The sequence below is a fragment of the Vipera berus genome (assembly GCF_964194415.1).
Source record: "Vipera berus genome assembly, chromosome: Z".
Lineage (NCBI taxonomy): Eukaryota > Metazoa > Chordata > Lepidosauria > Squamata > Viperidae > Vipera > Vipera berus.
Genome location: NC_138205.1, coordinates 85,675,004 through 85,702,768, shown reverse-complemented (window position 1 = coordinate 85,702,768; position 27,765 = coordinate 85,675,004). Strand labels below are relative to the sequence as shown.

General features: G+C 33.2%; 1 protein-coding gene across 2 annotated transcripts in view; it reads right to left on the bottom strand.

Annotated features, from left to right (window-relative positions):
* The window catches only part of TOP2B (DNA topoisomerase II beta), a 55,421-nt gene that overhangs the window by 14,830 nt on the left and 12,826 nt on the right, over positions 1-27,765 (bottom strand). For both annotated transcript variants that reach the window (XR_014028381.1, XM_081342950.1), the window contains exons 4-27: positions 27,165-27,228; positions 25,304-25,449; positions 24,536-24,633; positions 23,776-23,988; positions 23,521-23,694; positions 21,133-21,234; positions 20,871-21,008; positions 20,058-20,196; positions 19,554-19,711; positions 19,333-19,458; positions 18,198-18,308; positions 17,453-17,558; positions 17,067-17,176; positions 13,868-13,960; positions 13,668-13,782; positions 12,772-12,893; positions 12,235-12,383; positions 11,345-11,576; positions 7,448-7,582; positions 7,163-7,363; positions 3,466-3,661; positions 3,267-3,358; positions 2,323-2,478; positions 1,626-1,709 (exon numbers count right to left, since the gene is read on the bottom strand). Coding sequence is in view for 1 of the 2 variants with exons in the window: in XM_081342950.1 (XP_081199076.1) it covers positions 1,626-1,709; positions 2,323-2,478; positions 3,267-3,358; positions 3,466-3,661; positions 7,163-7,363; positions 7,448-7,582; positions 11,345-11,576; positions 12,235-12,383; positions 12,772-12,893; positions 13,668-13,782; positions 13,868-13,960; positions 17,067-17,176; positions 17,453-17,558; positions 18,198-18,308; positions 19,333-19,458; positions 19,554-19,711; positions 20,058-20,196; positions 20,871-21,008; positions 21,133-21,234; positions 23,521-23,694; positions 23,776-23,988; positions 24,536-24,633; positions 25,304-25,449; positions 27,165-27,228 (3,260 nt within the window). In the remaining variant the exon portion in view is untranslated. The remainder of the gene's footprint in view (positions 1-1,625; positions 1,710-2,322; positions 2,479-3,266; positions 3,359-3,465; positions 3,662-7,162; positions 7,364-7,447; positions 7,583-11,344; positions 11,577-12,234; positions 12,384-12,771; positions 12,894-13,667; positions 13,783-13,867; positions 13,961-17,066; positions 17,177-17,452; positions 17,559-18,197; positions 18,309-19,332; positions 19,459-19,553; positions 19,712-20,057; positions 20,197-20,870; positions 21,009-21,132; positions 21,235-23,520; positions 23,695-23,775; positions 23,989-24,535; positions 24,634-25,303; positions 25,450-27,164; positions 27,229-27,765) is intronic.

Sequence of the window (27,765 nt, the reverse complement as noted above, 5' to 3'; positions counted from 1 at the left end):
GGGTATGTCTAGTTTAATGAAGAGAAGGACTAGGGGTGGCATGATAGCATTGTTCCAATATCTCAGGGGTTGCCACAAAGAAGAGGGAGTCAAGCTATTATACAAAGCACCTAAAGGCAGGACAAAAAGTAATGGATGGAAACTAACCAAAGAGAGAAGCAACCTCCAACTAAGGAGAAATTTCCTGACAGTTAGAACAATTAATCAGTGGAACAACCTGCCTCCAGAAGCTGTGAATGCTCCAACACTGGAAGTTTTTAAGAAGAGACTGGATAGCCATTTGTCTGAAATGGTATAGGGTTTCCTGCCTGAGCAGGGGGTTGACTAGATGATCTTCAAGGTCTCTTCCTACTTTATTATTATTATTATAAACAGTTTCTACACTGTGTAAAACCTAAACATATATCCTATATATTCTGTACTAATGTAATATATTAATATATTACACATATTTTTATAGTTCATGTAATTATGAGAGTACCTTTAAATATAACATAGCAGTATTCTTTCAGTGCTATTCCAAAAATTGATGAATTGAAATTTTGAAATAAATTTAACAATTTAATGTTAAAACTTTGATTCAAATAACTTTTAACACATAAGGAAAATTCATCAGAATGACAGAACCAAAGATTGATTATTTTCTGTAAAAAAGTTTATATTCCATGTTCCAGGATATAAACTTTGCATACTAAATTCTTAGGAATATCAAACTGCTGATATAAACAATGGATTCCATTAAATTTCTAGCCAGAAAAAAATAAAAGTTGATTTTAATTTTTCAACTCCTATTAATTATTAAGCTAAAACTCTGAATTAGTATGATATTCATACTAATTGGGGGGCATACCAGACTTATTTTGCCTATTAATAATTGTATAAGCAAATACTTAACTTAAAATAGAAAACAAAAGACTGTTATGATAACAAATAATTTCCAATGAAATACTGGATCAGAAACAATAGGTAAAACACTTCAATGCATTCCAATAGCTTACTAGATTTAAATTAACCAAAATAGCAATTAAATTAATACAATTCACATTTTAAGAGTGCTAACATTAATTCTAATGTAAAATCACTGGTATAAAATTAATCCTGAATTAAATTTATAAGAATCAATGCACTCAAGTATTGTGGTTTGTTACAGGTTTTTAAAAAACCCAGTAGAAATTTTCTAAATTCTATTTTGCAAAAGGTTATATTATTTTCTCTACTCTAATGGGAACAGAAAAAACCTGTTTAAACAATTACATCAAATTCCTTACCAAATAAATATTCGCTTTGAAACTCAGACAATAAGTTCATTAGGGGTACATATAAAGAAATGTTATTAGACTATCAAGTTGCAAAGTAAGAAGTCAAATATATAGAAATATCTAGGAACAAGTGAGGAGCTCTAAACCTAGAGCTGTTTAAATACATTCCAAGTCCCACAGATTCTATTGTTTCCTCACTGCAAAATTTGCAACAAATATAGATTTCAAAAACAATTCAAAAATCAATTTACACAAATTCCATTCCCTTATAATGAGCTTAATTATTTGAAGATAATCAACTGCTACCAATAATAGCCTAATATAAACTTTGACCATATGCAAGGATTTTAATATAGGTGAGCATACATCAAGTTCTTCTACAAAAGCTGCTAAATCTTCTTTCCAAAGGTCAGAAGAAGATTTTCTCTTGAGATCACTGAGTTCCTTTCCCTACGAGACATAAAAGAAGAGCAAAACAATTTATATTAGAGACATGCTTTGAACATTTAAGGTAATCAAATATAAAAACTTAAATATAACTTTGCTGGATAAGTCTAAAGTCCATCTTAGTTCAACATTTTGTTGCTGACACTGGTCAGAGTTCTGAAGTAGTCAGAACTCCTTCTAATGTTGCCCTACAATTGATATTTGGAGGCAAGGTTCTCTCAATTTGGAGGTAAGATGAAGATTTCAAAGCAAATAGGTTTTGACACACTATCCTGGGTAAATTTATCCCAGTCACCTTTTATAGCCATTCAGATTAGTGGCTATCACCATGTTTTGTGGCAATGAATTGCACACAATAATTATGAACCAATGTAAAGTTGAGCTTTGATCTACTATATCATCAAGAAAAGTAAACAGCAAATTATGTACATGTTGTTACTCAATAGTTATTCATTAACAATATAATAATGCTATTAAATTATACATTTTGAGAAATAAATTTAATTTTAAAATTAACATGTATAAAATGCGATTTTGCATTTTTTTCAACATAAAACAATATTCTCAATAGCACATTAAGAAGAACCTTCATCTTCAAAACTCAGAAAATACCTACTTTTGTATCTCGCTGCTTAATGATTTCTTCAACTTTCTCTTTAGTAAGACACCATAAAGACATATTTAAGATGTAATTGAAATCTGGCCCTGAAGTAGATCCTGAAGAAGATGAACTATCATCATTCAGATTCTGCATTTCTTCCTCTTCTGCAGCCTATTTAAAGATAAAATTAATTAATTATAATACTGCACACATATAAATGACTTGGGAAACATAATAAAATTTTAAATTAAAGTGAAAAATAATGATTAACATATTAGGTAGATTATCAAAAAATTAATCACTTTTTTAAAATAGTAAATACAATGCTCAAATTCAAATTTTCAAAAATACTGGCATGTAGACAGATCTTCAGAGAAAAGCAAAATTTATTACAATATAAATAACAGGCTTGTTTATGCACAGACATTATTAATAGATACAATAGATTTTAATAAATTATTCTGAAGACTGCCATACCCATGCAAGATAAAACTAGAATATCATAGTCTAATAACATCTATACAATTGTTAAAACTACAGTGTGACCTGGACTGAATTCTATCCAAAAAGGACATTTTTTTAAAAAAATTATATACTGTGAAAAGACAGTAATCTAAAAAAGTCAAAATCACTATATACTGACATCATTCCAACACTTTGCTTTCTTTCTTGCCTGTTTTTCTTCATACATGTCAATATAATATTTATTAATGAATTATACAGTAGCAGAAAAGGATAGGCTGGCCCTGATTTTCATTCACTGTACGGAATTCTAAAAAGGATCTTCAGTTCAATACAATTATAGTACTTCTTGCAACCAATCAATTTGCCTAGGCTTAAACTTCTTCTTTAAACTCTACTGAAGAGATCTATATGTTTATCCTGTGGAAATGCATGAATTTGACTGTGATTTTCTCAACAAAGTAAATGAAAGAGACCAATGGAGAAGCATGACTTACTTTTTCTTGCGCTTCTTTCCAGGCTTTGACAGGGTCAGATTCATAACCTCTCTGGACTAACATCTGAATCAGATCTTTCTTTGATTTGTTCTCTAGGGGGGAAAAGAGATTGTAATGAAAAATATGTATGCACCAAAGAGATCAATTCAAAAGAAAGTTATAAATTTCACAATATCCTTTAATTCTATATTATTCTTACCTATGGCAATTTTCCCTTGAATTTTCTCTAAAATAAAGCGAGCTTGATTGTTAAGCTTTATAGATTCTGCCCCTAACATTCCTACAAGCCACTCCTTACGCAAACCATAATAATTTAAACGTAAGTCAAAGAATTCTTTTAAGATATCTTGCACAGTTTCATATTTCTTCAGACATCCCATATGATCAAATAGTACCTGCAGAAATGTTAAAAAAATCTGATTAAAAACTATTTCCACTACTCTAAAATGTTAAATTAAAAGCTATTAGTTCTAGACAAAAAGTATAATTATTATAGAAAACTAGTGTCTATAAATTTATCAGCTTTAAATTCAAAAATCAGATTTTACTTGATTTACCTGAAACTGACTGGGTTTTTTGGGGAAATTAATGAGAATGCATTAATCTCTGTTAACTATATCTTAAGTTTTTTCATTTTGTTTTTTCCCCAAAGTGTCAAATATTAAAGTTAAAGAAGCTACTAGGCTGAATGAGCGCAAAGGGCCAGGGAAGAATGTGCAGGTCAGGAAGACAATAGTGACTGGCTACTCTCTCTATTGGCTTTAACACTGACTTTCTGGAGGAACTGACAAGGAAGGTTGCAAGTGGTAATTGCATTATTGCAGAATGCTGCAACTACTCATAAGTGAAAATTGTTGCTAAGTGGCTAAATCACAATCATATGGCTATATAGATGCTAGGAGGGCTGGAATTCTGAAGACCAATTGTAACCACCATTCATTCAGTGGTTTCATAACATTGAATGAATGGTGATAGGAAGCAAAACTAACCAGTAGTGCAAAAACCTAGTAACTATCCATCTCTCAGTAACGTTTTTACACAACTTGGGCAGATGTTTAATGAATTTTATTTCAGCCATAGACAAACATAGAACTAATAAAATAACAATTATGCAAAAATAAAAATAAAAATAAAATGTTACAGTGATAGAATAAGATAAAGATAAAATTAGAGTACAGATATTAAAATGCAAAAGAACCCAATAAAATTACAATTAATTTTATAATAACTAATTTAATGTTATAAGTAACTAGGCCAAATAAAAAATTATATAAGTAATACTGGAATTTAAAAAGAACACTATGAGAATGCAAAGCTATGCTAAATTACATTAATTTTAATATTTGCTGTAGCCCTGCTAGGGTTTGTTGGGATTATGGCCATTATATTCCAACCAATTTTAATAAAGAAGTTGCAAAAGAAAACATGAAGTACTATGTGTATATTTAAAAGCACAAGAGGGGAAAAAAGTGGGGGAGGGAAAGAAAGAACAAGGAAGGAGGTAGAAGGAAGAGAAAATATGCTGAATTATGAAAGCCTAGTAAGACTTAGATTAACCTCACTTGGAAGACTTGTTGTAAACATTATTTTTAATCATAATCCAGACAGAGAATCAGACTTCATTGTCTAGAATACCTTGCCATCTGGTTAGCTAGCAAGAGTAATTAGCTTGTCCTGCCCAGATATTGTGTTATACATGAGGAAATATGATCCATAGCTTCAATTTTCCCCCTCACACAAGGGCTGAGCTACTTTAATATAACCATTTGTCCAAGACAGCAGAGCGGAAAACATTATAGTGAACAAGAGTAAAAGTTATTTTGATGTTTTGGGAACAATACTGTAGAAGTAATATGCAGAAAACTTTTCTGTGGGTTCACTGAATATATGGTGCAGCTTAGTTAAGTTTATTTTGCGGAGCTAATATCTCTGGCACATTGCTTGAAAGCTGCTTTGGCTTCGTCAAATCCAACTGGAATCAATACAGCAGGGTGGAATCCACAATAACATAAAGTGGCACAAAGCAATTTATGCAAAAAAATCTGAAATTGGTCTTGAAGAGTCAAAGAAGGCAGACCACAAGGAACAGAACACAACGAAGAACCAAAACTGGGTTACTTAGGAAGCTTCATTGTACAGCATCTAATATTCTATGTTCTGCTATGCACATTTTGGAAGTCATAAGACAGCTGCCATATTATTTTGCTTTCAAATACTTTAGTCCACCAGGTATATGAAAAAAATTTAATAGAACAGCTTCACTTCAGATTTTCTCATTTAGGGACTAAATTTGTTGGCTCCATGAAAAACAATCCCAAAATATCTGAAGACTTATACTTGTTCAATATCTTTGCCATTGATTTGCCACCTATGATTATGTCTAGAAGACTTATTTGAAATTAAAATTTAAAATTATTAATAATTAAATTATTGTTTCTGAAGTAGGAAGAAGTTGATTTTACACCTCCCAACAAAACATTGAGGAAAATAGAAATGGTGGCTAGGCAAAACTTTTTGGAAGTTATTTTATTTTGCCCATAAATTGATAGCCTATTCTGCATACCTCATATAAGAATTTAAAGGTGTTTAATAAAGCCTATTACAATGAGGAATCATTGCATCTTTAACAACATTATTCATTATTAACTTTAATGAAATTAAAGTTACAATTCTAAGCATATTAGTTGGTTGCGACCCTTGCTAAACAAAATATTGTATAGCTTCCTTCTGAATACATTAAACCATGTATTTCTGTAAACCTACATATATATAAAATAATACTTATTTAATCACTGTTTTAGAAATCAGATGATAAATAATATTGCCAGTTTTGAATTTTAAGCTCATTTAAATGCTGATTAATATCTTAAAATTCATAAATAATTATAGGCCAGGCACAAGGTTTTATTTTAAAATATATTGAAAAGGCATTCCCAACATTATTTTAAATGAAGAATTACCAGGGAATGGATGACCCGGTAGACGGCAAAAATAGGAATGAAGCCAGACAAATTAAAGGGATTCCTAATTAGTGGAAGGAATGGACTGGGGACCGTAATTCAATCTCTTCTGAAAAGAACTGGACTCTCTTATCCTAGGATGCCACTTTATCTTTAAAAGTTGGAGATGATTAGGAGTGTATTACGTTCAATGCATAAGCTGCATTTTTGGTCAATAATCTCTCAACAATTATTCCTGTCTTGGTTATATTATATTTACATTACATTATATTTATGCAACACCTTTTGTACAGGGCTACTTTTGAAGAATAGAACAATTCCTAAGCTATTTTTATTTAAGTATTTTAGGACCACGTGAATCTATTAAAATCTATAAATTACACTGGACAACAAATATTTTGCTTCCTGAAAATGTTTGGATGTATCTTATAAATAATTGGCTGCTAATCACAATAATTATAAAGGTAGTTCTTATTTGAAATCCACTTGTTCAGTGACTATTCAAAGTTATGATAGCACTGAATGAGGAATACTTACAAAGAGTTCTGAAAGTTGCAGCTGTTATAGTGTCCTGTGATTCAGGCACTAGGCAACAAAGCCAATGGAGAACTCAAAAGAAAGGCAGCACATGGCAATTATATGACATGGGGTTCATCTAACGATTGCAGCTGAGATGCTGGAACTGTGCCCTAAATTGGCACAGTCACATAATGTCAAACCTTATGACCATATCACTTAGCAATAGAGTTCCTGATCTCAATTGCCATGGTTAAATGAGCAAAGAGAGAATATTACTTTTTGTAATATATGAAATATATATAAAATATATGAAGAGACACATTAATCATGTGTTATACAGAATATATTACTACTAGTGTAACACTGAAAAATGGCAAACAGCTACTCGTCTGGAGATCAAATATAGAGGAAAGTTACCATAGAATTACAAGTTAAACTTGTTTGAAGCTTAAAGACTTTGTGGAGTCCAGCAGTCTCTGCTTGAGCAAGCTTTTCTTCTGTCATTTTTACAACAAATTTCACAGTTGTATCAGTGTGATATTCTTTGTAATCAGAAATTAATGCTGGTGTTTTTTCAGTCCCATTCAACATTGGTTCTAATACTTGTTCTTTATAAACCTGTAAAGACATTAAAAATGAAAAGAAAATGTAAAGAAAATAATAGACATATTTTAAACATAAAATTGCATCAAAAATATTTACCTGAGTCCATGTTCGAACTGGAAGTTCTGTAATTTCTACTGTGTTTCTATCAACCACAAATATTTCTCCACTCACTACATACTGATTCTGACCAAGTTCTTGGATTGCTCCTTTAAAGTTTTTATAGTTTGGAAGCTACAACATTAAAAATAGACATTAATTATACACAACTTAAAAATCATCATATAGTTTTTATAATTATAGATAACGAAAACATTCATCTAATATCAAATCAATATTTAAGACTAAAATAACATTTGTACAGAAATAGCAAGCTAGTTTATAACCACAGAGAAAGGAGAAAAGTAAGTATGAATCATAGTATATACAAGGATGCTTAAAAGATTGATTTTTCATTATTTCTGCATAAATATGACCTACAAAGTGCTCTGTTCCCTAAAAAAGTCCTGAAACTAGATAAAGAGAACCCAATTAAACAAACAGGTCAAAATATTACACTTGTTCACTTAATTTATTGAGGAAAATTATCAAGAGCTAAATATTGGTATGTGGCAAAAGTATTAGATATATTGCAGGAAAATAAGAGTTATTCCTCCACAGCTTGCTGAACAGGTAGACTGGGTAGACCACGGGATCCCAACTGGGGGTGCAAGACAATATTGCAGTGGGTGCGAAAATTTGGGTTTTCAAAATTATAATGTATATGCATAATTCGCTGCCGTTATTTTGAACTTTTGTAAGGGTTACAAGAATCAGAGGGGTTCTAAAGGTGCAGGTTATAGGAAAAATTGGGAGCCGCTGGGGTAGACTGTGTTTTTGGTTGAGTGTTCTTTTTTTATTATTTCAACACAAGTGTCTTTTGTAATAGTGACTTTCTTGTGCTTGGCTTGGGAATGGCAAGGAAGATTTCTCTTAGTATTGCTGATACTTTCACTGTAGATGTTTCTTAGTAAATCAAAGGTTCTTAATCATCTCCATACTGAATAATCTCTAAAAATGCTGGATCAATAAGAGGCCCTCCTCATCTTCATCTGACAGAGATTCTTTCTCTCTAAGTCTCTTATGTTCTCCCCCAGTGAAGACACTCCATTCTTCTATCTCTAGCTAGGCTAGTTCTACCTCTGTTGCAATTTCTTCTCCGATCAGACAAAACGTCCCTGATAGTGCTCCTAATCTCGCTATTCATCATGCTGACAGTGGATAGCATAAAATCGTTCTTTCATGTCCAGTAGTTCTTTTCAATGAGTGAGATCACCTCCTCTGTTGTTGTGAGTGTGATTTCCCACTTGATTGTACAATTTTATCTGGTCACATGTGTTCTGTATGTTCAGCCATGCTACTCTGTTACTATCAGTGAGAAGAAGAGAGAGTAGGGTCACCTTCACTGCTACTTCTCAATTGAATAGAGAGATCTGGGATGGAATGTTGGTTTGAATAAAAGAGTAATAGAATGAGAATGTAAAGCCATTACAGAGAAGAGATTTATACTATGGGAAAATATAAAACATGACAAAGAAACTTAATTATGATGTGAGCGTGTAAGGTGTAAATTGAACTAGAGAAAGGTTTTGACAGGTTTGAAACTGTCAAATTATTAAAGTACATTCTAAGAGTCCTAATGATTTCATTTCCTGACCTTTCCTATCTTGAAGGGATAAGATATCTAGTCTGATCTTCTCCAGTTGGAAAAACAGCAACACCACTGCTTCCAGTGAATCATTTATCTGCATGTGTATCATACTTTTCTTAGCTTGGAAAAAAAGGGAAGAGAGGGAGCCGAAAACCACAGTTCTCCTCAAGTCATTTCTTGGGCGAAACAAAAGGCGGCCAGCTTTTCTTCTGTTGGTACTGATTGATGCAGCTGCTTTTTCCAAGCCATATATGTGGCTGAAGGTTCTTTCTTCAAAAGAACAAATCCCAGCTCTACAGGGCTTTGTAGAGTTATTTTTATATTCTTTGTTGTTGTTGTTAGTTGCGAAGTCGTGTCCGACCCATCGCGACCCTATGGACAATGTTCCTCCAGGCCTTCTTGTCCTCTACCATCTTCTGGAGTCCATTTAAGCTCACGCCTACTGCTTCAGTGACTCCATCCAGCCACCTCATTCTCTGTCGTCCCCTTCTTCTATTGCCCTCAATCTTTCCCAGCATTAGGCTCTTCTCCAGTGAGTCCTTCCTTCTCATTAGATGGCCAAAGTATTTGAGTTTTAGCTTCAGGATCTGGCCTTCTAAAGAGCAGTCAGGGTTGATCTCCTCTAGGACTGACCGGTTTGATCGCCTTGCAGTCCAAGGGACTCGCAGGAGTCTTCTCCAGCACCATAGTTCAAAGGCTTCAATTCTTTGGCGTTTATATTCTTATCCCTCTCTTTTCCTTCATTATTTCTTCCCTTCCTTCTCTGCATCTTTTTCTTAAAGCCTCTACCTAGATAGGCCTGAATAGACAAAAAATTCTACCACACCTGCAGAAAGCAGGACTAAGATTGGAGATAAGGGTTTTCCTCCATGGGATGGAAAAAGTAAGCATTGGAAATATGGGCTTAATCCTAATAATTTCCATAATGGCAAATGTTCTAAGATGGTGGTGCCTGGATTGACTGCGGCTGCAATGGCTCTCGAAGGTGAAAAGTTTTTGGAGGGATATAAGGGTTATAGACCACATGATCGGGAAGATTTTAATGTGTTTGAGCAACGTTTAAGCTAACATATCACCAACAAACTTTGCTGGCAAGTTTTTAGCTGTTTCGGAACTGTTGGTGAGACCGTTAAAAGTCATTGGTGCTGTTTGAAATTGTTCTGCCGGCCGCAAGATCTGACTGCTGGCCCAGCGACGGATTCTATTGCAAATCAGGGCTGTTTCCAGAGGAGGCAGAGGTCCCGGGGCTTATGGAGCGAAGGAACTGGATGAGGCTGTCAGCAGGCCCAGAGGAAGAGAGAGAGGCTTTTGGAGGAGGCGGCAGCGTGCTCCAGGAGTGAAAAGGAGTGAGACCCCTTTAAGGAAAAGGTGGAAGAGACAGGATCAGAAAAAGGAGAGGAGGCAAGATTGTCGTGCAGGAATACAAGCTGATTTGAGAGCTAATCCACATGGAGCTCTGTTTCTATCTGTCCTGTTTGTCATTGTTCGCTCCCCAGAGACTAAAATGGATGTTCTGAAACGTAAGCTGGCCACGAACAAGGAGTGTATAATGGAGATAGTGGCCCTTTGAGAGCTGTATGCAATGAAATTTCATTTTCATGTATGCCGATTGGTGTACATTCAAAGTGGCAATAAAGTTGTTTTTATTATTATTATTATTATTATTATTATTATTATTATTATTATTATTATTATTATTATTATTATTATTGCCATGTTTTGTTAAAATGAAAGAGAAGGATATGGTATGAGTACCCGAAATACCAAGTACATAGTTTGAGAGAATATTTATTAAAACTTAAGGAGAAATACAAAATTCTAAATATATGCAATATTTCTGTGCAAATGATCCTTTCATGAATAGAAGTAAATTGTTTTATAATTATAATTAAAAACTGAGGCCAAACTGTCCTCAACAAAAGATTTTAACCATAATTAGTCAATCAAACAAAGAAGCATTTGATAATATTATCTTACTGCACTGATTTTAGCTGCTCAATTTCTTCTGCTTTACTTCTCCTTCTCTTTCCACAATTTCTTTAGTGCGATTGTGAACCAGATTTGTTTCTCTCCTAACAAAAGCTTAAAGCCTTTATTTATTCTTGCTTTCTGATTTCTGGCTTACTTGGCATGTCACACAGACTATAAAAATATTCTATAGTTTGCTTAGCCTCTTCTGCTCACTATAAGCCATATTTTTGTATACTCATTCCCAAAACATAAGTTTGTCCCTCTGTAAATAAATATATTTAGCCTCTTTATGAAAAAAGTTACATTACATTAGTCTGCAATGAATGTTGCATTACCATGGGATGAGGATCCAATCCATCCAACATTCGTCTGACATTGTTCACAATCTCCCTGGTATCATAGTTTGGAATCTTACATGCCCATCCTGTACCGATGCCCTCAGCACCATTTATTAAGACCATAGGAATTATGGGAATATACCATTCAGGTTCCACACGCTGATTATCATCATACAGGAACTTAAGAAGATTGTCATCTACTGCAGGAAAAAGTAGTCTTGCTAAAGGGCTTTAAAGAAAAGACAAATAAAATTTTGAAGTTATTTTGGTTTGTAATTCAATAAATTGTTAAACTGAATTGCTGTAAAAGTTACAAATGAACTAGAATGTTACAGGTACTCTAAACGTTATGTAATGCATCTAGTGAGAAGCCTTCCTCAGGCAGTAGAATATTAAAGTAATTTTCAACAGAGATTAGAAAACCTCAATTACTATCCTAACTACCAAACACCTTCCAGACACCTAATGCAAAATTATCAGGTAGCATGAAGAAGTATCCTTTGATCCCAATTGAACAGGTATATATAATATTGTTTAAACAAGACTGTGATATTATTATTCATACTTGTTCTTAAACACTTTCTTTTTTCCCCTTTTACTCTCTCCCTTTCTCTTACAAAAAATACAAATTAAATTAAGGTGTGGGGTTCTTCATTTTGATTTTTTGGCAAGTTATGTGTTTTGTGTTCCTTGCAACTTCCGAAGGATAAATTTCATAGTGCTTTCTCCTATAGCCATTGAGTTGACCAAAATGTTGCAGTTCTGGTCTAAGGAACTGAAATATTTATGGATTTCTTTCTAGTTATCGTACACTATAATAATAACATACCTCCTAAGATTTTATTATTTCAAATAAAGCTTATTTAGATTTCTGTTTTCAACTTTACCTCAACATGGTGAAGATGTAACGAGGACTTGCAGCATCCTTGCCGCCATGAAGCCTAGTACCAAACTGACCAATAGGCTGTAGCAAGCTGACATTATTACTTCCTACAAAGTTCTGAGCCAAGTTTACAATTGTCATCATTAAAGCTTGCTAGAAAAAAATATTGAAGTAATGTTACTTAACAAATGGAAAAATCCAACATTATGAGTCAATATAGAATAAATTGCTGAGCATTACTTAATGCTCCAAGTCTGACAAGGTCTAAAAAAAAAAGAAATAGCCCCACTCCATTTTGAAAATAATTTATTATCAAGTTTTCACTTTATACATTATCATTACAAATAACTATGTTGATAATGAACACGGCTAAGAGGAATTTGGATTTCAATGGAGTTTCTTTTTTTTTTTATTTGTCCCTAAGGTTACCACAGGTGAAGTAAAAAATTCTAACTTTTCAAATCTGCCTACCTCGCTCTGCAAAATTATTCTTCCAAAATAATCAAGGTAAAATGGATATTTTTTTTCTTTCTATACTCACCTCTCCATGGTGATAAGCAGACATTTCTGCCACAGAGCCAGCCAACTGAGCAACTTTAACTTCACGTTTATCATTTCTCTTAAAGCAAGTATACAAAACTTTACGCTGCCCTGGTTTAAAGCCTGAATTAAAACAGAAAAGGAAAAAAATTCAAAATTGTACTTTTTCAAAGTAATGTTAATATAAGAGGAAATAATTAAACTGCAATTTATTTATTTTTATTTTTTTATTTTAATTTCATTTACATCCTGCCCTTCTCCGAAGACTCAGGGCGGCTTACAAGCTTAGCAGTAGCCTTCATTCTATGTATATGCCTGCTTATTAGGGCTTTCACACACACCCCCAAGCGGCATTATTACAAAGTCAGCTTAATTGCCCCCAACAATCTGGGTCCTCATTTTACCTACCTCGGAAGGATGGAAGGCTGAGTCAACCTTGAGCCTGGTGGGATGCGAACCTGCACTAATTGCAGGCAGCTGGTGTTACTTAAGGAGGCATTAGCCCACTGCTCCACCAAGGCTCAATTTAATCAGAATATCTAAGTAAATTTATACAAAAAAAATACACAAAAATTATTTAATAAATATAAAGAATTGTAAATTTATGCATTTGATTTCCTGATATGTCATAATAAAATTAGCAAATATAAGGGTAGCTTTAATACAGCTTCATTTGTAAAAAAGATGGTAAAATGAGAGTTGGTAAAATGAGGGCCCAAATTGCTGGGGGCAATATGCTGATGTTGTCAGCTACTTAGAGAGTGCTGTTGCTATTTCTAAAGCAATTAAGCTTCTTCTAGATAGAAGACTAAAAATGAAAAAACCCAGAAAAAATGCAAATAATAGTATTCTGTGTTGCAGTATAATTACATATTTAAATCATAAAAGTGAACTCACCATCAACAAGTGATGGGATGGATCGCTCATTATCAGAGTTGGAAAAGAGAATCAACTCCTTGTTGATAAAGTCATTGTAAGTGAGATGCTTTGTTGCGGTCCCATACAGAAATTGCTAAAATAAATAACAGTTGTTATTACTTATTACATCATTATTTCATTATTACATCATTTATTTCTCCTTAAAATTCCAACATTACCTCTGGTAATCCATGCAACCGACGTTGTCTTCTATCTTCCATGAAATTTGTCAACCATTCTTTTCTGTCATCAATTTTTTTCTTACTGAAGGCCTACAAAAATATAACATAGACTGCTCATGACTAGAAAGATTGGGGTCACTATAAAACATCAAGTTTTAATCAAGGCCCAACAAAGACATAAACTAGAAACAGCTAATAACTGTAAGCTATACAATGAATAACTATCAGAAAATATTGTGTCCATCCATCCCATGCTACATTCTAAAATATGTAACAGAAACTAATGGATGGGACATTTTAGAAAAAAGTCCTAATTTGAAGGCAATTTAATATCTTGTATATGACCTGTACACTTAAAACATGTAGCAATTATTTAAATTAAATTTATATAACTTATTAATGTTTAGTTTATCTTTATTACTAAATAAAGAAGATAGAAAAGAAAAAAGGGTCATTTTATTTCCTTTATTTCCAAATAAAAAATAGAAAAAGGAAAAAGGAAAAGGGACAAAAAGGAAAAAGCAACAAAATACCTCTAAAAAAACATTTTTAAACCTTGAGTCACAGGAAAAATATTGCTCATTCTTTATGTTGACAAAGAATTAAGGGTATAAAACTAGAATGGCAACATTTTTCTGCTGAAATCCATTGCAATCTATCTAATTAACTATATCAGATTGTTGGGGGCAATTAAGCTGACTTTGTAATAATGCCGCTTGGGGTGTGTGTGAAAGCCCTAATAAGCAGGCATATACATAGAATGAAGGCTACTGCTAAGCTTGTAAGCCGCCCTGAGTCTTCGGAGAAGGGCAGGATATAAATGGAATTAAAATAAAAAAAATCAGTATTGAAATAACCTTTATAGTAGAATCCAATCTTTATTTAGATTTGAAATATTTAAATCTAAAAATGAGATAATTTATGAACAAGAACAAGCGTGATAAAGGATTTAGTAGATCTGGAAACCAGTATCACAGACAAAGCTCTTCTTCCCTTCGTATTCACAAGACCAACACAAGTGACCTTCATCATACTATACCAACAAAATTTTAAATAGTCCTTGACTTAAGATCAGTCACTTAGCAACCATTCAAAGTTATGGCAGACTTCCCAAAATGTATCTATAACCCAGTTTCAAGGTTAAGACTGCTATAGCATCCCCACAGTGATTTGCTTTTACAACTGACTGCAGACATGCTGCAGCACAACCACCACCCCTATCCTGCCCAGCAATTTCCCCACAGGCACTGAGTCTATTTTGCCACCCCACCAGGTTCCATACTTCCTCCCCACCTGCACTGGGTTTCCAAGGATCTCCCTATCTGGGACACACCATGCTCCACTTAGAAACCCTACATATTTGTTTAATGGCTGTATTCAGGAGAGCAGGGACAGGGAATCAATCATTAAGGAAAATAATTCATTTAATGGGCTGGCTCCATTAAGTGATAACTCAAAGACTACCTGATCCTTCTTATGACAAGACAAATAGAGCATCTCACAAATAGCTCCATATTGAGAGGATTCAGCTTTTTCTAAGAAAATCTTTTCAACATAGTACATTTATATAAAGATACAACTGATGAAAATTACATTTCATTTCCAAATTTCATCAGGAAGTTAAATGTTATTAGATAAATTCCAATTTGCTGACTATAATCTAAACAACATAGATGTAGCATTCTCCTTGTCTGGACAAAGCAACAATTTAAAAACTCTAAGTGACTGGCATTCATTCTCTTTTTAAAAGACGGGGGAAAGTATTCAGGCAAGAAAATGAAAAAGAAAGGATCAAGGATAAGAGAACATTGAAGCAGAAGGCCAGGATGAACCCTCTGCTGTCATCTTCTTGGTAATGAACCCTGAATATATGCTGAAACCCAAGATCTTACTCCTTGAAGTAACAAAGACTTTAGCTAAGCTGGTTTGATTGGTGTAACTTGGACATTTTTCTTTGTGATTCTGCAGTTCCTTGCTTTCCTGTGTTTCCCCAATAAATTCCTTTCTTATATCTAATGGTACATTGTCTATGGAGTTTCTCAGTCATCCAGGTCATTGTTGTCCCAAAAGTGCTTTTTCAAGAGGCAACTTGACTTTCTTGTTTTTCTTTGAAGATGTTCCTTCTCATCCAAGAAGCTTCTTCAGCTCTGACTGGATCGTGGGGAATTGAAGGATTTATATTCCTTGCAGACAGCTGGTCATTTGTATTCAAAATGACTCTCTAAAAGTATGCAAATGACCAGCTGTTGGCAAGGAGTATAAATTTTTCCATTCCCACCCCATCCAGTCAGAGCTGAAGAAGCTTCCTGGATAAGAAGTAAAATGTCTTCAGAGAAAAAACAAGTAAGTCCAATTGCATCTTGAAAAAGCATCTTTGGGATAATAGTACATTCATTTTATAAATAATTTTTAAATTAAATACTGAATTTATACGTTACCTTTCATGTTTCAGGATCGGCACAAAGTTTGCTTAATTTTGTATTTTTGACTTTGGGCATATTCCAAGCACTCCTCTTTTAAGATTTAGTTTTTAGATTTTTTTTAGATTTTTCCCTTCACCTAATTTTTAAAATTTCAAAAACCTGACAACGTGCATCTACACTTTTTCATCCCATGAAATTTTGTAGACTGCAGGAATCAATCTTAAGGCATTTTATTTTATTTTTGTAGGGTTAGAACATTGCTCTCATCAAAGTTTTCTTTTATTAGGGTTTCTTACAGATTTTTGCCACATAAATTTAGATATCATTGCTTCATAATCAGATATTGTATTTGTCACTGCAAAATACAATGATTAATGCCAGAAATACTTAATTCTAACATCACATATACTCAGTGCTTTTTTTGTAAAAGAAAAAGGTGCCGGAACTCACACATGTCATACAACCCGCCTTGCCTACCCTACAAGGTTCCATCCAAAAAAGGTGCCGGAACTCCGTTCTGAGCGTTCTATGAGAAAAAAGCCCTGCATATACTGTATATATATCTACATTAGTTTATACAATCCAGCATATAGATTGTGTTCAGACCATGTAAGATAGTACATGGTAAAAAGCAAGAAGTATTACAAAATTAGGAAAGGTACTTAATTCTCAATTAAAATGATCTACACTAAAATAATATACCAGGTTTAAGGCCAGGTTTCAATAATTTAAATAATTATAATTAGCAAAAAAGATATCCAGCAGATATTTACCAATGTAATGGCTGCATCATCTTCAGGACCAGCATATCGAAATAAAATCCGATGTCTTTCCATATCTGCAAAATATTCTTTTGCTTCTTTAGCAGTGCTAGTGCCTAAACCTAATTCAATTGGAAAAAAAGCTTGACATTTCAATCTAAAGTTTTTTTCTCAATGTATTACTGAATAATTTAATAATTGCTCAAGAACATCCAAAAAGTACAGCCAAAACAGTTTAATATTAACCCAATAGTGATTATATAAAGATTTAAAAATGTTAATCCAATTAGTATTGCAAATGACAGATCAACTAAATTTCAATTTTAATTAATTCATTTTAAAGTGCATTTTGGATTAAAAATATTTTTGAAAAAGGAGAAAAGGAGCTCAGTACAAACCTTTATAGTATTTTATTTTCCACGCTTTATGATTCTCCATATGTTTTTTCCATTCATCAAATTCAGGAATACTGTAGAAGGAAAGTTCCTGCTTATTTTTACTTGCCTTAAAATAAAGAGAATTTCAGTTAGATTTTAATTCATAATTTGTCCTGTGTTTTATAAAAAATTACATATGATACTTGCTATGGTTATTTCAAGTATGATTTGGGCCAGCATAACACCACTTGACTTATAACAAGTTAGTCCAAATACAGCTCAAAATATTTTACAGGTACACATGCTTGGGCATATAAGCCCTGTTATTAGAATGAATAATATATTTATTTCAAGCTTTTCAAGGACTGGATATTGAATACTTAAATTAGGATACTTGAAAAGGTGGAAATAGTGTCAAATAAAACTTTCCATGACTCTCTGACAGATTATTTCATATAACAAATGCTAGCATTATACTAAGAAATAAAAGCAAAAAGTTTATATTAAGTTCAGCAGAGCTTTATTTCTGTGCAATAAAGGATTATGCCTGTTATACAATCAAAGCTACAAACACAAATGCTAAATATTTTATATTCAACTTTTGCTGAAGAATTTTTTTCCTTAAGTCTAGAATCATTCTTATATATAAAGAAATATGCTTGAATATTGAAAGAATTATATTCATACTTCATTTCAAATATTAAATGACGTAAATTTTACCTCAGGATTTATTAATTATAGCATGTACAGTGACTATATTAATTACCTTTACAATTGGAGTAATGAATTCTTCAAGGAAACCATGTTTCAGAAGAGAAGGCCAATTGTGATGAATAAAATTGATTAGCAAACCTTTTATATGTGATCCATCTTGATCCTGAATAAAAAAGTAAAGATGGCTAAATATGGATGAATCCTGAATAAAAAGAAAATATGACTCTACCACAAGGGATAACTTTTACAAATGATTCTATTTTTACTATTCAAATAATTCAATTAAGATTTATATATCGATAAGTGCTTTGAAAGCTACTTAGGCTATATTCAGATAAATACGCTTATATAGTATCCTATTACTTCTATATCTATCTTTCTGAGGGAGATAGGAGGTTTAGAAATATAAATAAATATTTCTTCTGCAAGTCATGTAGAATTGAATGAATGTTACAGTTTTAATAGCAATTATCAACTTATATACTGCTTCATAATGCTTTACAACCCTCTTTAAGCCGTTTACAGAATCACTATATTTGTCCCCAACAATTTGGGTCCTAATTTTATGATCTTGGAAGTATGGAAGGCTGAGTAAACCTTGAGCCAGTCAGGATCGAACTGCCAACAATTGGAAAAGTTAGCTGGCAATACTGCATTCTAATCACTGCGCCACCAGTTCTTTAAATACAACTTTTTCTTTATATAGATCCAGGATTCAAGCAACATATGTAAAATTCTTTTTTAAAAAACAAAATATATAATATGAATGATAAAAATACAGTGTATAATTGAAAATATATCAGAAAAAATAATAGCAGAAAACTATAAATACATAAATATTAAAAATATTAAAAAATTGAAGACGCTTTTTAAAAATGACTGGAAATGTTTTCTATCCAGAATCAATCACTTCAAAAGATAAAATGACTGAAAATCTTTTCTACCCAGAATCAATCACTTCAAAAAATAAAGTCAATGGAAACTTGTTTATATTTATTTTAATAAATAAAAATACTATCAATGTCACCAATTAGTATAAAGTACCCAGGTTGTCAAAAAAGATGTCAGCAAATTAAATAAAGTCTGAAGAATAATACAGAAAGTTAATGTAAATGACAAGCAATAGAAAGACTATAGGCTAAGAAAGGATTGCATGATGGATTTTTAATTTTAGAATTTCAACTGACCTGATCAGTCATAATCATAATTTTGCCATATCTTAATGTTTTCAGAGACTCTGGATCTTCATAACTTTTCTTATATTGTAGTCCAACTATTTTTATAATGTTATTAATTTCTGCATTTTCCATAATCTGTGTAGAAATGTAAATTAAAACAAGCTGTATTAGTAAATACTTGCATATATATTAGGTACGCACTCAACAAATCTTTAAATGACATGTTTTACCTGTTTATGAGATGCCTCACGAACATTAAGCATTTTTCCCCTGAGTGGAAAAACCCCATATCTATCTCTTCCAATAACACCTAAACCAGAGACAGCTAAAGATTTGGCAGAATCTCCCTCAGTTAAAATTAATGTACAATCCAAAGAATGCTTGCCACCTATAACATAATGAAAAAGAACCAAAAAAATCAAAGTAAGGGGATTGAAGTAATCTTTAGTTCAAACTAAATTCTTAAAATAGAGAATAGTACATTTTCAGGAAAAAACATTTAATTAAAAAATACAGATACTTGACATAAATTAACTTTTTAAATAGCATGGCTCTTTAACCATGGTATAACTATATTCAGTATTAATCCACCTATGCCAAAAAAACCTTATTTCAACAAACATGTACAACTTAACAAGAATATTTACCTGAAGTATGTTTGTAGTCATTAATTAATGATTTTGGAGGCATTTATATTATTATAAAAAGTATCCCAAGTGATTGTTAGCCCTTACCAGCATCATTAGCATCATCAAGCTTTGGAATCCCTTTAATTTTACTATGTTTCACCGATGAACATTTTTTGTTCAGCTGTGTCTGTGCCTTGAATTTCACCCAATTCAGTATACTTTCTACAATGCCACAGTTAGAAGCCTATAAAAATTGAATTCAGTCATGTTTAAAAATACCAGAAAAAGATTTACATTAAAATAAATGTATCAAAGCAGTAAAATCCATTTTTTCTTCGAAGACTTTGCAGTAATATGTCGGAATCTTTTCTTTACACAGTTTGATATTTCCTTATTTTTATTCTCATAATTAACAAAAAGCAATAGCAATAGCACATATACCACTCCACAGTACTTTACAGCATTCTCTGAGTGATCTAGAAATGTCAACATATTGCCCCCAATGATCCATCTCCTTACCAACCTCTGAAGGATGGAAGGTTGAGTCAACCTTTATCCTGTCAGGATCAAATTTCTGGTTGTGGGCAGAGTTAACCTGCAATACTACATTTTAACCATTATGCCACAAGGCTCTTTCACATAGTACTTGAAGAGCCACAATGTTTATGAACTGAACTGCATGTTATATTCCCAAAACTAGAAAACATTCTACAAGATAGTTAATAAGCATCAGTATTTATTAATTAAAAAGGAAGCATTTAAAATATTAAAGCATTATTCTTTTTATTACTTTTCATTTAGTCATATTAAGAATAGTTTCTGAAATGTAAACCACATCAGTGATTTTACTTTCTTTGAAGAAGTTGGTCAATGATTCTTCAAATGACTATGGTTATGAAATAAATATGCAATACTTACTGCTTTGAAAAACTTTTCTGATAATTGACATTTGGACCCAAAACCTTTAGGCTGGAGTGTCATGTTCTCTTTCGTTTGAGAATCGAAAGAAGGGTTTTCAATAAGACAATTAATAAAAACCCATATATGGTTCTTTACCTGTTCAAATATATATATATTTATATATAAATATACACAAACAAGTGAAAATCAGAAAACAAAGATACAGAAATAATGAAACAATCTTTTTTTGTGAGATTTTGAAATATGAGCATCAACTTACCTGGAATGGTTTTACTGAAACCCCAGCTTTGTTTTTTTTTTTTACCACCTCTATCAATTTTCCAACAATTTGATCTACCACATAATCGACATGCCTACCTCCCTTAAGATAAAAAATAAAAGAAATTAGCAACAGTAAGAAAAAAAATTGTGGTTTAGAACTTTGTTTTCTAATAATGAGAATATTTTCACAGAAGGGACAGAGAGATATCAAATAATCAAAAGAATGCCACATATCCTGAACACATCAGGGATGTTGCTATTCTCATATTGAAGTATTTTTAACCATAAAATGTATATGTGGCACAAACATATATGAATATATTTTCATATTTAAAAGTCCATAAACTGTACAGTAGAGCTTTACAACTACATTGAGGAAACAAATGTTGGAAATATTTACTGTGCTACAGTATAATATAGTTAAAAATCCAGTTTTTATGGCCATATTTTATGAAATGGTTTGTCGTTACATTCTTCCTAGTCTGGCCCAAGAGCTGGTTTCATGCCTAAAGTGGCACAAAAAGTCATAGTCTCAACCACCATACCAAGCTGTTTCTCAAGGATTGCAGTAATGCCAAAATAATCTAATTTTGCAATCTTAACTGCCTATCACTAACGAGATTAAAAGATGAAGTGAGTAACAATTAAATTGAAAATAAAATATCTGATGTGCTGACCAGAATTCTTTAATTGGATGACTCATAATACTAAGAAATCAATTTTTTAGGCAAACTAAGCAGCCTGCTCAAAAATATTCAAATGCAGAGTTTTAGAAAGAGTTAAATGATGAAGGGCGGTATAGAAATAGTATTAAATAAATAAATAAATAAAATATGCTATATACTAACATACAGGTAGTCCTCAGTTAAGAGTGTAATGCAGCCTGCCCATTTCACTTGTAACTCAAAAACTCATGGGAGTGAATCTTGTACCTCGAACGACATCACTCCCTTGCTCGATAAGATGCATCTGAATTGTTAAGTGCACATGAGGTATCTCAGGGTAGGGAAGGTCATGGAGGGCCTAGTTATTGACCAGGCCCCCAAGGCTTCCCCGACCCACTAAGATACCTCATGCTTCCCCTTCCCTTCCTGCCATGCCGGACTTACCTTAAAAAGATCCATCTCCTTTCTGCCACAGTTCCTGCTACTGCCCGGATCTGAGGCCACGAGACACTTCTGTGGCCCTCTGGATGGTGGATCCGGCCACCAGAGGCCTTTTCCATGCCATTGCTGTCCGGATCTGAGGGACAGATCTGAGGCTGGGGGATGCTTCCGCAACCCTTCGGAAAGTGGAAAAGGCCTCTGATGCTCATATCGGGCCTCCAGAGGACTGCAGAAGTGTTTCCTAGTCTCAGAACTGGACAGCAGCAGCCTGGAAAAGGCCTGCGGCAGCCAGATCCACTATCCGGAAAACCATGGAAGCATCTCCCACCCTAAGATCCAGGCAGCACCAGCCTGGAAAAAGCTTCTGATGCCTGGATCCACCTTCCAGAGAGCCACAGAAGCGTCCCCTGGCCTTAGATATGACTGGCACTGGCCTTGAAAAGGCCTCCGATACCCGGATCTACCTTCAAAGGGCCTCACATCTGGGCAGCAGAGTCCTGGAAAAGGCCTCTGGTGGCCAGATCCAGCCTTCGTAGGCATGTGGAAGCATCCCCCGGCTTCAGTTCTGTTCTCTGTTGCAGAGAACCAAGGCCTAAAGTACCATGAGATCACATGAGATCAGTAGTGTGAGATCTCACGACACTGATCTCAAATGATCTTGCATTACTTTAGGCTTCCACTCTCTGCGAACACACCGAAGGCCTGGAGCAGCCAAAAAAGTGAAGTAGCTCAATCTTCACAGGGTGAATATTGAAGGTCTGGTGTCTAGGGAGACGCGGGGAGGGGAAGGAGGTAATAACCAGGGTGAATGTTGCAGTACCACTGTAGTTGCTCATAAGGGTGAATGGCCACTTTGGTGCGGCAACATTTGTAATTTCGTGACTTGCTTGTAAGCACTAGGGGACGCTCATCATGTAACTGAACGAGAATTAAGTGAACGCTTGTAACTCGGGGATTACTTGTATTATAGTTCTAAGGCATGTAAGAGATGCTGATATTGACATCAATATTTTACAGATCATGTACAGTAACTATTACGTCTATATGAAATTAATAACCTGTTTGACATTACTTTCACAATTTATTTAAAATATTTGCATTACCTTTTGAGGCTTATGTATGATCAGTACCAAAATTAGCCCAATGATTTTCTGTCATTCCATTTTATGTTGTGTACATAATGCAATTTATAAAGTTAAAAATCAAAAGTATGTTAATTCCAAATCAAAGATTGGACTGTGTATTATTTTAATCACTCTTAAGTAGGTAAAATAACTCACCTTTGTGGTAGCAATACTATTCACAAAACTAATTTGCTGAAATCCTTTTTCACTTAAAGTAAGACAGACATCCCAGCGTTCATTAGGAAGTTCATGAATAACTTTTAGAGCAAGTCCAGTTTCATCCAACTTATCCTTTACATAAAGATCAACATAATTACGAAAGCCATTTACCTAGAATTTAACAAGAACAATCATTTTCTGCTTTGAACACATAAAATTTCATTATATAAATATTTTTACTAAAGTTCTTACAGGTAGTTTCTTTCCATTAAGCATAACTTTGACTCCTTTGCATGCTCCTGCCAAATCATAAGCTCTTCTTGTCATAAGAGCTACTATATCTTTGTCAAGCTTTTCCATCTTAAACTTAGAAAGATCTGGTTGGAATGTCACACATGTATAGTCATCTCCTTCAAAATGTTTAATCTTAGGATCTGAAGTCTTCATCATATTATTCATCCAGGTCTTCATTTTAAAAAAGATTAAAAAAAACAGACATATGCATTAGTAGAAATTTTCTGACAAAAACACAGCAGTAAAGAAATATGTTTTCCATTCAATCATTCTGAATTAATTTTTTTCAGTTCCCATGTAAACTAAAACTTTAAGGATGTGTTAAATAATATCACATTTTACTTATTTTATGTTTCTCTTGAAAAACATAATTCATGTGTTCACAATATGATATATAATCATAATGCACTGAATATAATGTGATTATTTCCCACACTATCACTAGATTATTTTATAATATATTGACTGGATATTGAATAAAGTGGAAAAAATAAATCAGGGTTCTGAACAATATTTTTGTAGGTTTTCTATTAAGATTAAAACTAAGTAAAGATATATACTTCTACAATTACATGCATTTGAATAAATTCTATTGTTCAAGGTTTCAGTCAGAGAAATCCCTTGTGAACTTATCTCTGAATATCTTGTCCTACCATCTTTTTAAAAACTGTTTTAACTACATAAGAGATGTTAAGAAAGCAAAGGGAAATAATCATACCTGCTTAAAACTATGTTTGTATTCTTTGCAAGCAGTCTCAACTGTAAACTTGGTACTGAATATATTACAAAGTTTTGCACCATAGCCATTGCGACCACCTGAAAAGGTAGGGAACATGAATACCTCTGAAAATGTTTTTGTTTTTTACTGTCTCTCCCCCCTTGATACATGCCATGCATATGCAAATGGTATACACATAGTCCTCGATTTACAGCAGTTCATTTAATGACCATTTGAAGTTACAACAGCACTGGAAAAAAGTGACGAGAGTTTTTCATATTTACGACCATTGCAGCATTCCCATGGTCATGTGATCAAAATTCAGAGGCTTGGCAACTGACTCATATTTATGACAATTGCAATGTCCTGGGGTCATGTGATCACTTCTTGCCACCTTCTGACAAGCAAAGTCAATGGGGAAGCCAGTTTTATTTAACAACCATGGTACTGACTTAACAACTGTAGTGATTAACAACTGTAGCAAGAAAGGTCATATAATGGAGCAAAATTCTGTAACAGTTGTCTTGTTAGCAACAAATTTTGGGCTTAATTGTGATCATAAGTCGAGAGCTATCTATATTGTGTTTTAAAATACAACTACTGTAGCACTTGATTTAGAATTTTGCAGCAGGAATGTGAAGTGAAATCTTCCACTTAGTTCCTCTTACAAAGCTCTTAACTTCCACCAATTAAAACATCAAATGCCATGAAATTGTTATTACTACTTAAAAGTTATCATTTAGGTAATGCTGAACAAAGTATATTTACCTGTAACTTTTTTTTCATCATCATCATAATTACTGGATGTTAACAGCTGTCCAAAAATTAAGGCAGGAACATACATCTTTTCCACTTTATGTTCCACAACAGGAATACCTTTTCCATTATTCCAAATACTTATAATATTTAACTCACTGGAAGTGAAAACAGTAAACATTTTAACCGAAGAAAAGTACAATTGCCTTTATAGTTTTCAACAATGTAACCTAAATGCTACAGTGTATCATATTTAACAGTTTACAAATTCACAAGTTACCTGATTATCAGTAAGTCACTGCAGTTACCAGTATCTTTCGCTGTGGTACAGCAATTAAGATAACGTACAAGAAAACATAACAAACAACTATATCACTGGTTGTTGGAATAACCATGATCTCTGTTCCTATACATGAAGCTGGCTAGTACTTTTCTGGCTAGTACTTTTCTACCATGGAAAGTCTTCAGTGAACCATGTGTAAGGAAGTAAACCAAGATACCCAGAAAACAAAGAAACCTAGGAGAGATGTCATTGGCTACAGCCAGATAAGGGCATAATCACAGAATTCCTTCACACCATTGGCTATTCCATACAAGGCAAATTCTGACGCCTCCTGCAGATGATTGGTCATTACTGTATTTGAATCTACCATTTACACCAATGTCCTTTCAGGATAGTTTAGAAGAACACATGTGTAATCATGATTGGTCTATTTGAACAATAATAAAATATGATTGGTTGCTTTTACTATAAATAAACAAGGTCCACTGCTCCTCGTGGTTCAGTGTGCATCCCAGGAGCAGCGGAGCCCTTCCCCCAAGAGATCTCTGTGTCCTTCTTTCATGGGCGCCAACCCTGGGCAGGAGCAGCCTCTGCCCAGCTTCACCAACAGCTAATTTCTCAACCCGGCTGCACAAGCAGCAGCATCCCAGCAACAGCAGCTTCCCTGCAACTGGTAGAACACCACACAGTGCATATCTTTTCTTCAATGCTGAGAGAAGTGGTGGCTACGTTTCCAATCTTCAAATTAGAATCTTGGCTATATTTTAGACTATATTTTATTTAAAGCAATATTAAGATTACAAGCCTTTCCAATTCTCACCATATGTGTTCTACAACTACACACAATCTTCTTCAATGTAGTGAGATTCACAACAGACAGATGAACATGATAACTCCTCCTTGTAGATAGAATATTTGAAAACTGAAAAATTAGAACACCTTTAATATGCACTAATGCCCCAAAAATATTTTACAGATGCAAGTCTCTCTATTGTCTTAGTATTAGGAAATCTGTCATACAGCTCAGCTTGTTTTGTATCATTGTACTACACATTAATGTAGTGTGTAATGATTAAATCCTAATCTTGATCTAAGATTAAATTTTAGAGTGACCGTATTTTTTTAACCCCAATGCTGGAAAAGTTCCATGATCATCTAAGAAGAGTATATATCATGAATAGAAAAATAATTATAGTGGCAAATGAACATTAAAAATAAGTCAGTATTTACTTACCTAAACAGAAAAACAGAATGACTGTGGGTGGGCAAAAAAGCAGTGGGAGTGATGTAGCTTGTGAGAAGCTAGCAAGAGTGTAGGAAATCATGATCATGTTACTGAGAGAAATGTGGCAACTGTAATAACCACAATTTTGCAAATAAAACTGATTTGAATATCATGGAAATTTCAATTCCACAATAATGGGTACTAGATATTTTTATACATATTTTAAATTAATGTATTTTAGGAAGCTTGATTCAAAAGTTGCTATAGTATAATACATTATTTGAGCTAATGAGGTACAAGCAAAAAAACACAATGCGAGTTTTAGTAGTATATTGTTTTCATAAATGAATAAACATCTTACTTACGGATCAATTGATATTTTGATGCATGTCATATTCTTATCTCTTTGCTTATTGTCAGCTGCATTTACTAAAACAAATAAGCATTTATTAGCAGCAATAACTTCTATTAAACAATTTTAAAAAGTTACTAATAAGATAAATGCTATACTTTTATACACAGTAATTACAACAAATCTCAGCAATTGTGCAAGAGAAAGTTAGAGGCCAAAGAGTTCAATTAGATTTTCTTATAGAATGATTTAGAATAGTATAATTGCTTTATATTTTGTAATAAACTTCTATTCTTTCTATATAAAAATGTACGCTAAAGGGCACCTTGTATGTTATGTTTATGCCAGTTTTCCAAGATGAAAATGTTAACAATCAAGTTTTGGAGTCATCTTGTGTTCAAATAAAATATTTTAATTAAAATATTTTAATCTTACAGATTTACTATACTTCTATAAAATAAGCTATTTCAACAACTATGTTTCCCTTCATTATTTAATCATATAGAAAAAAGTTGAATTTCTAAATAAGATTCATTAAAAGTAAAGAAACCTGCCAAGAGAATGTAAAAATTATCTTGATGAAACTTCAGGAAACATCCTGTGTTCTGCTTGTC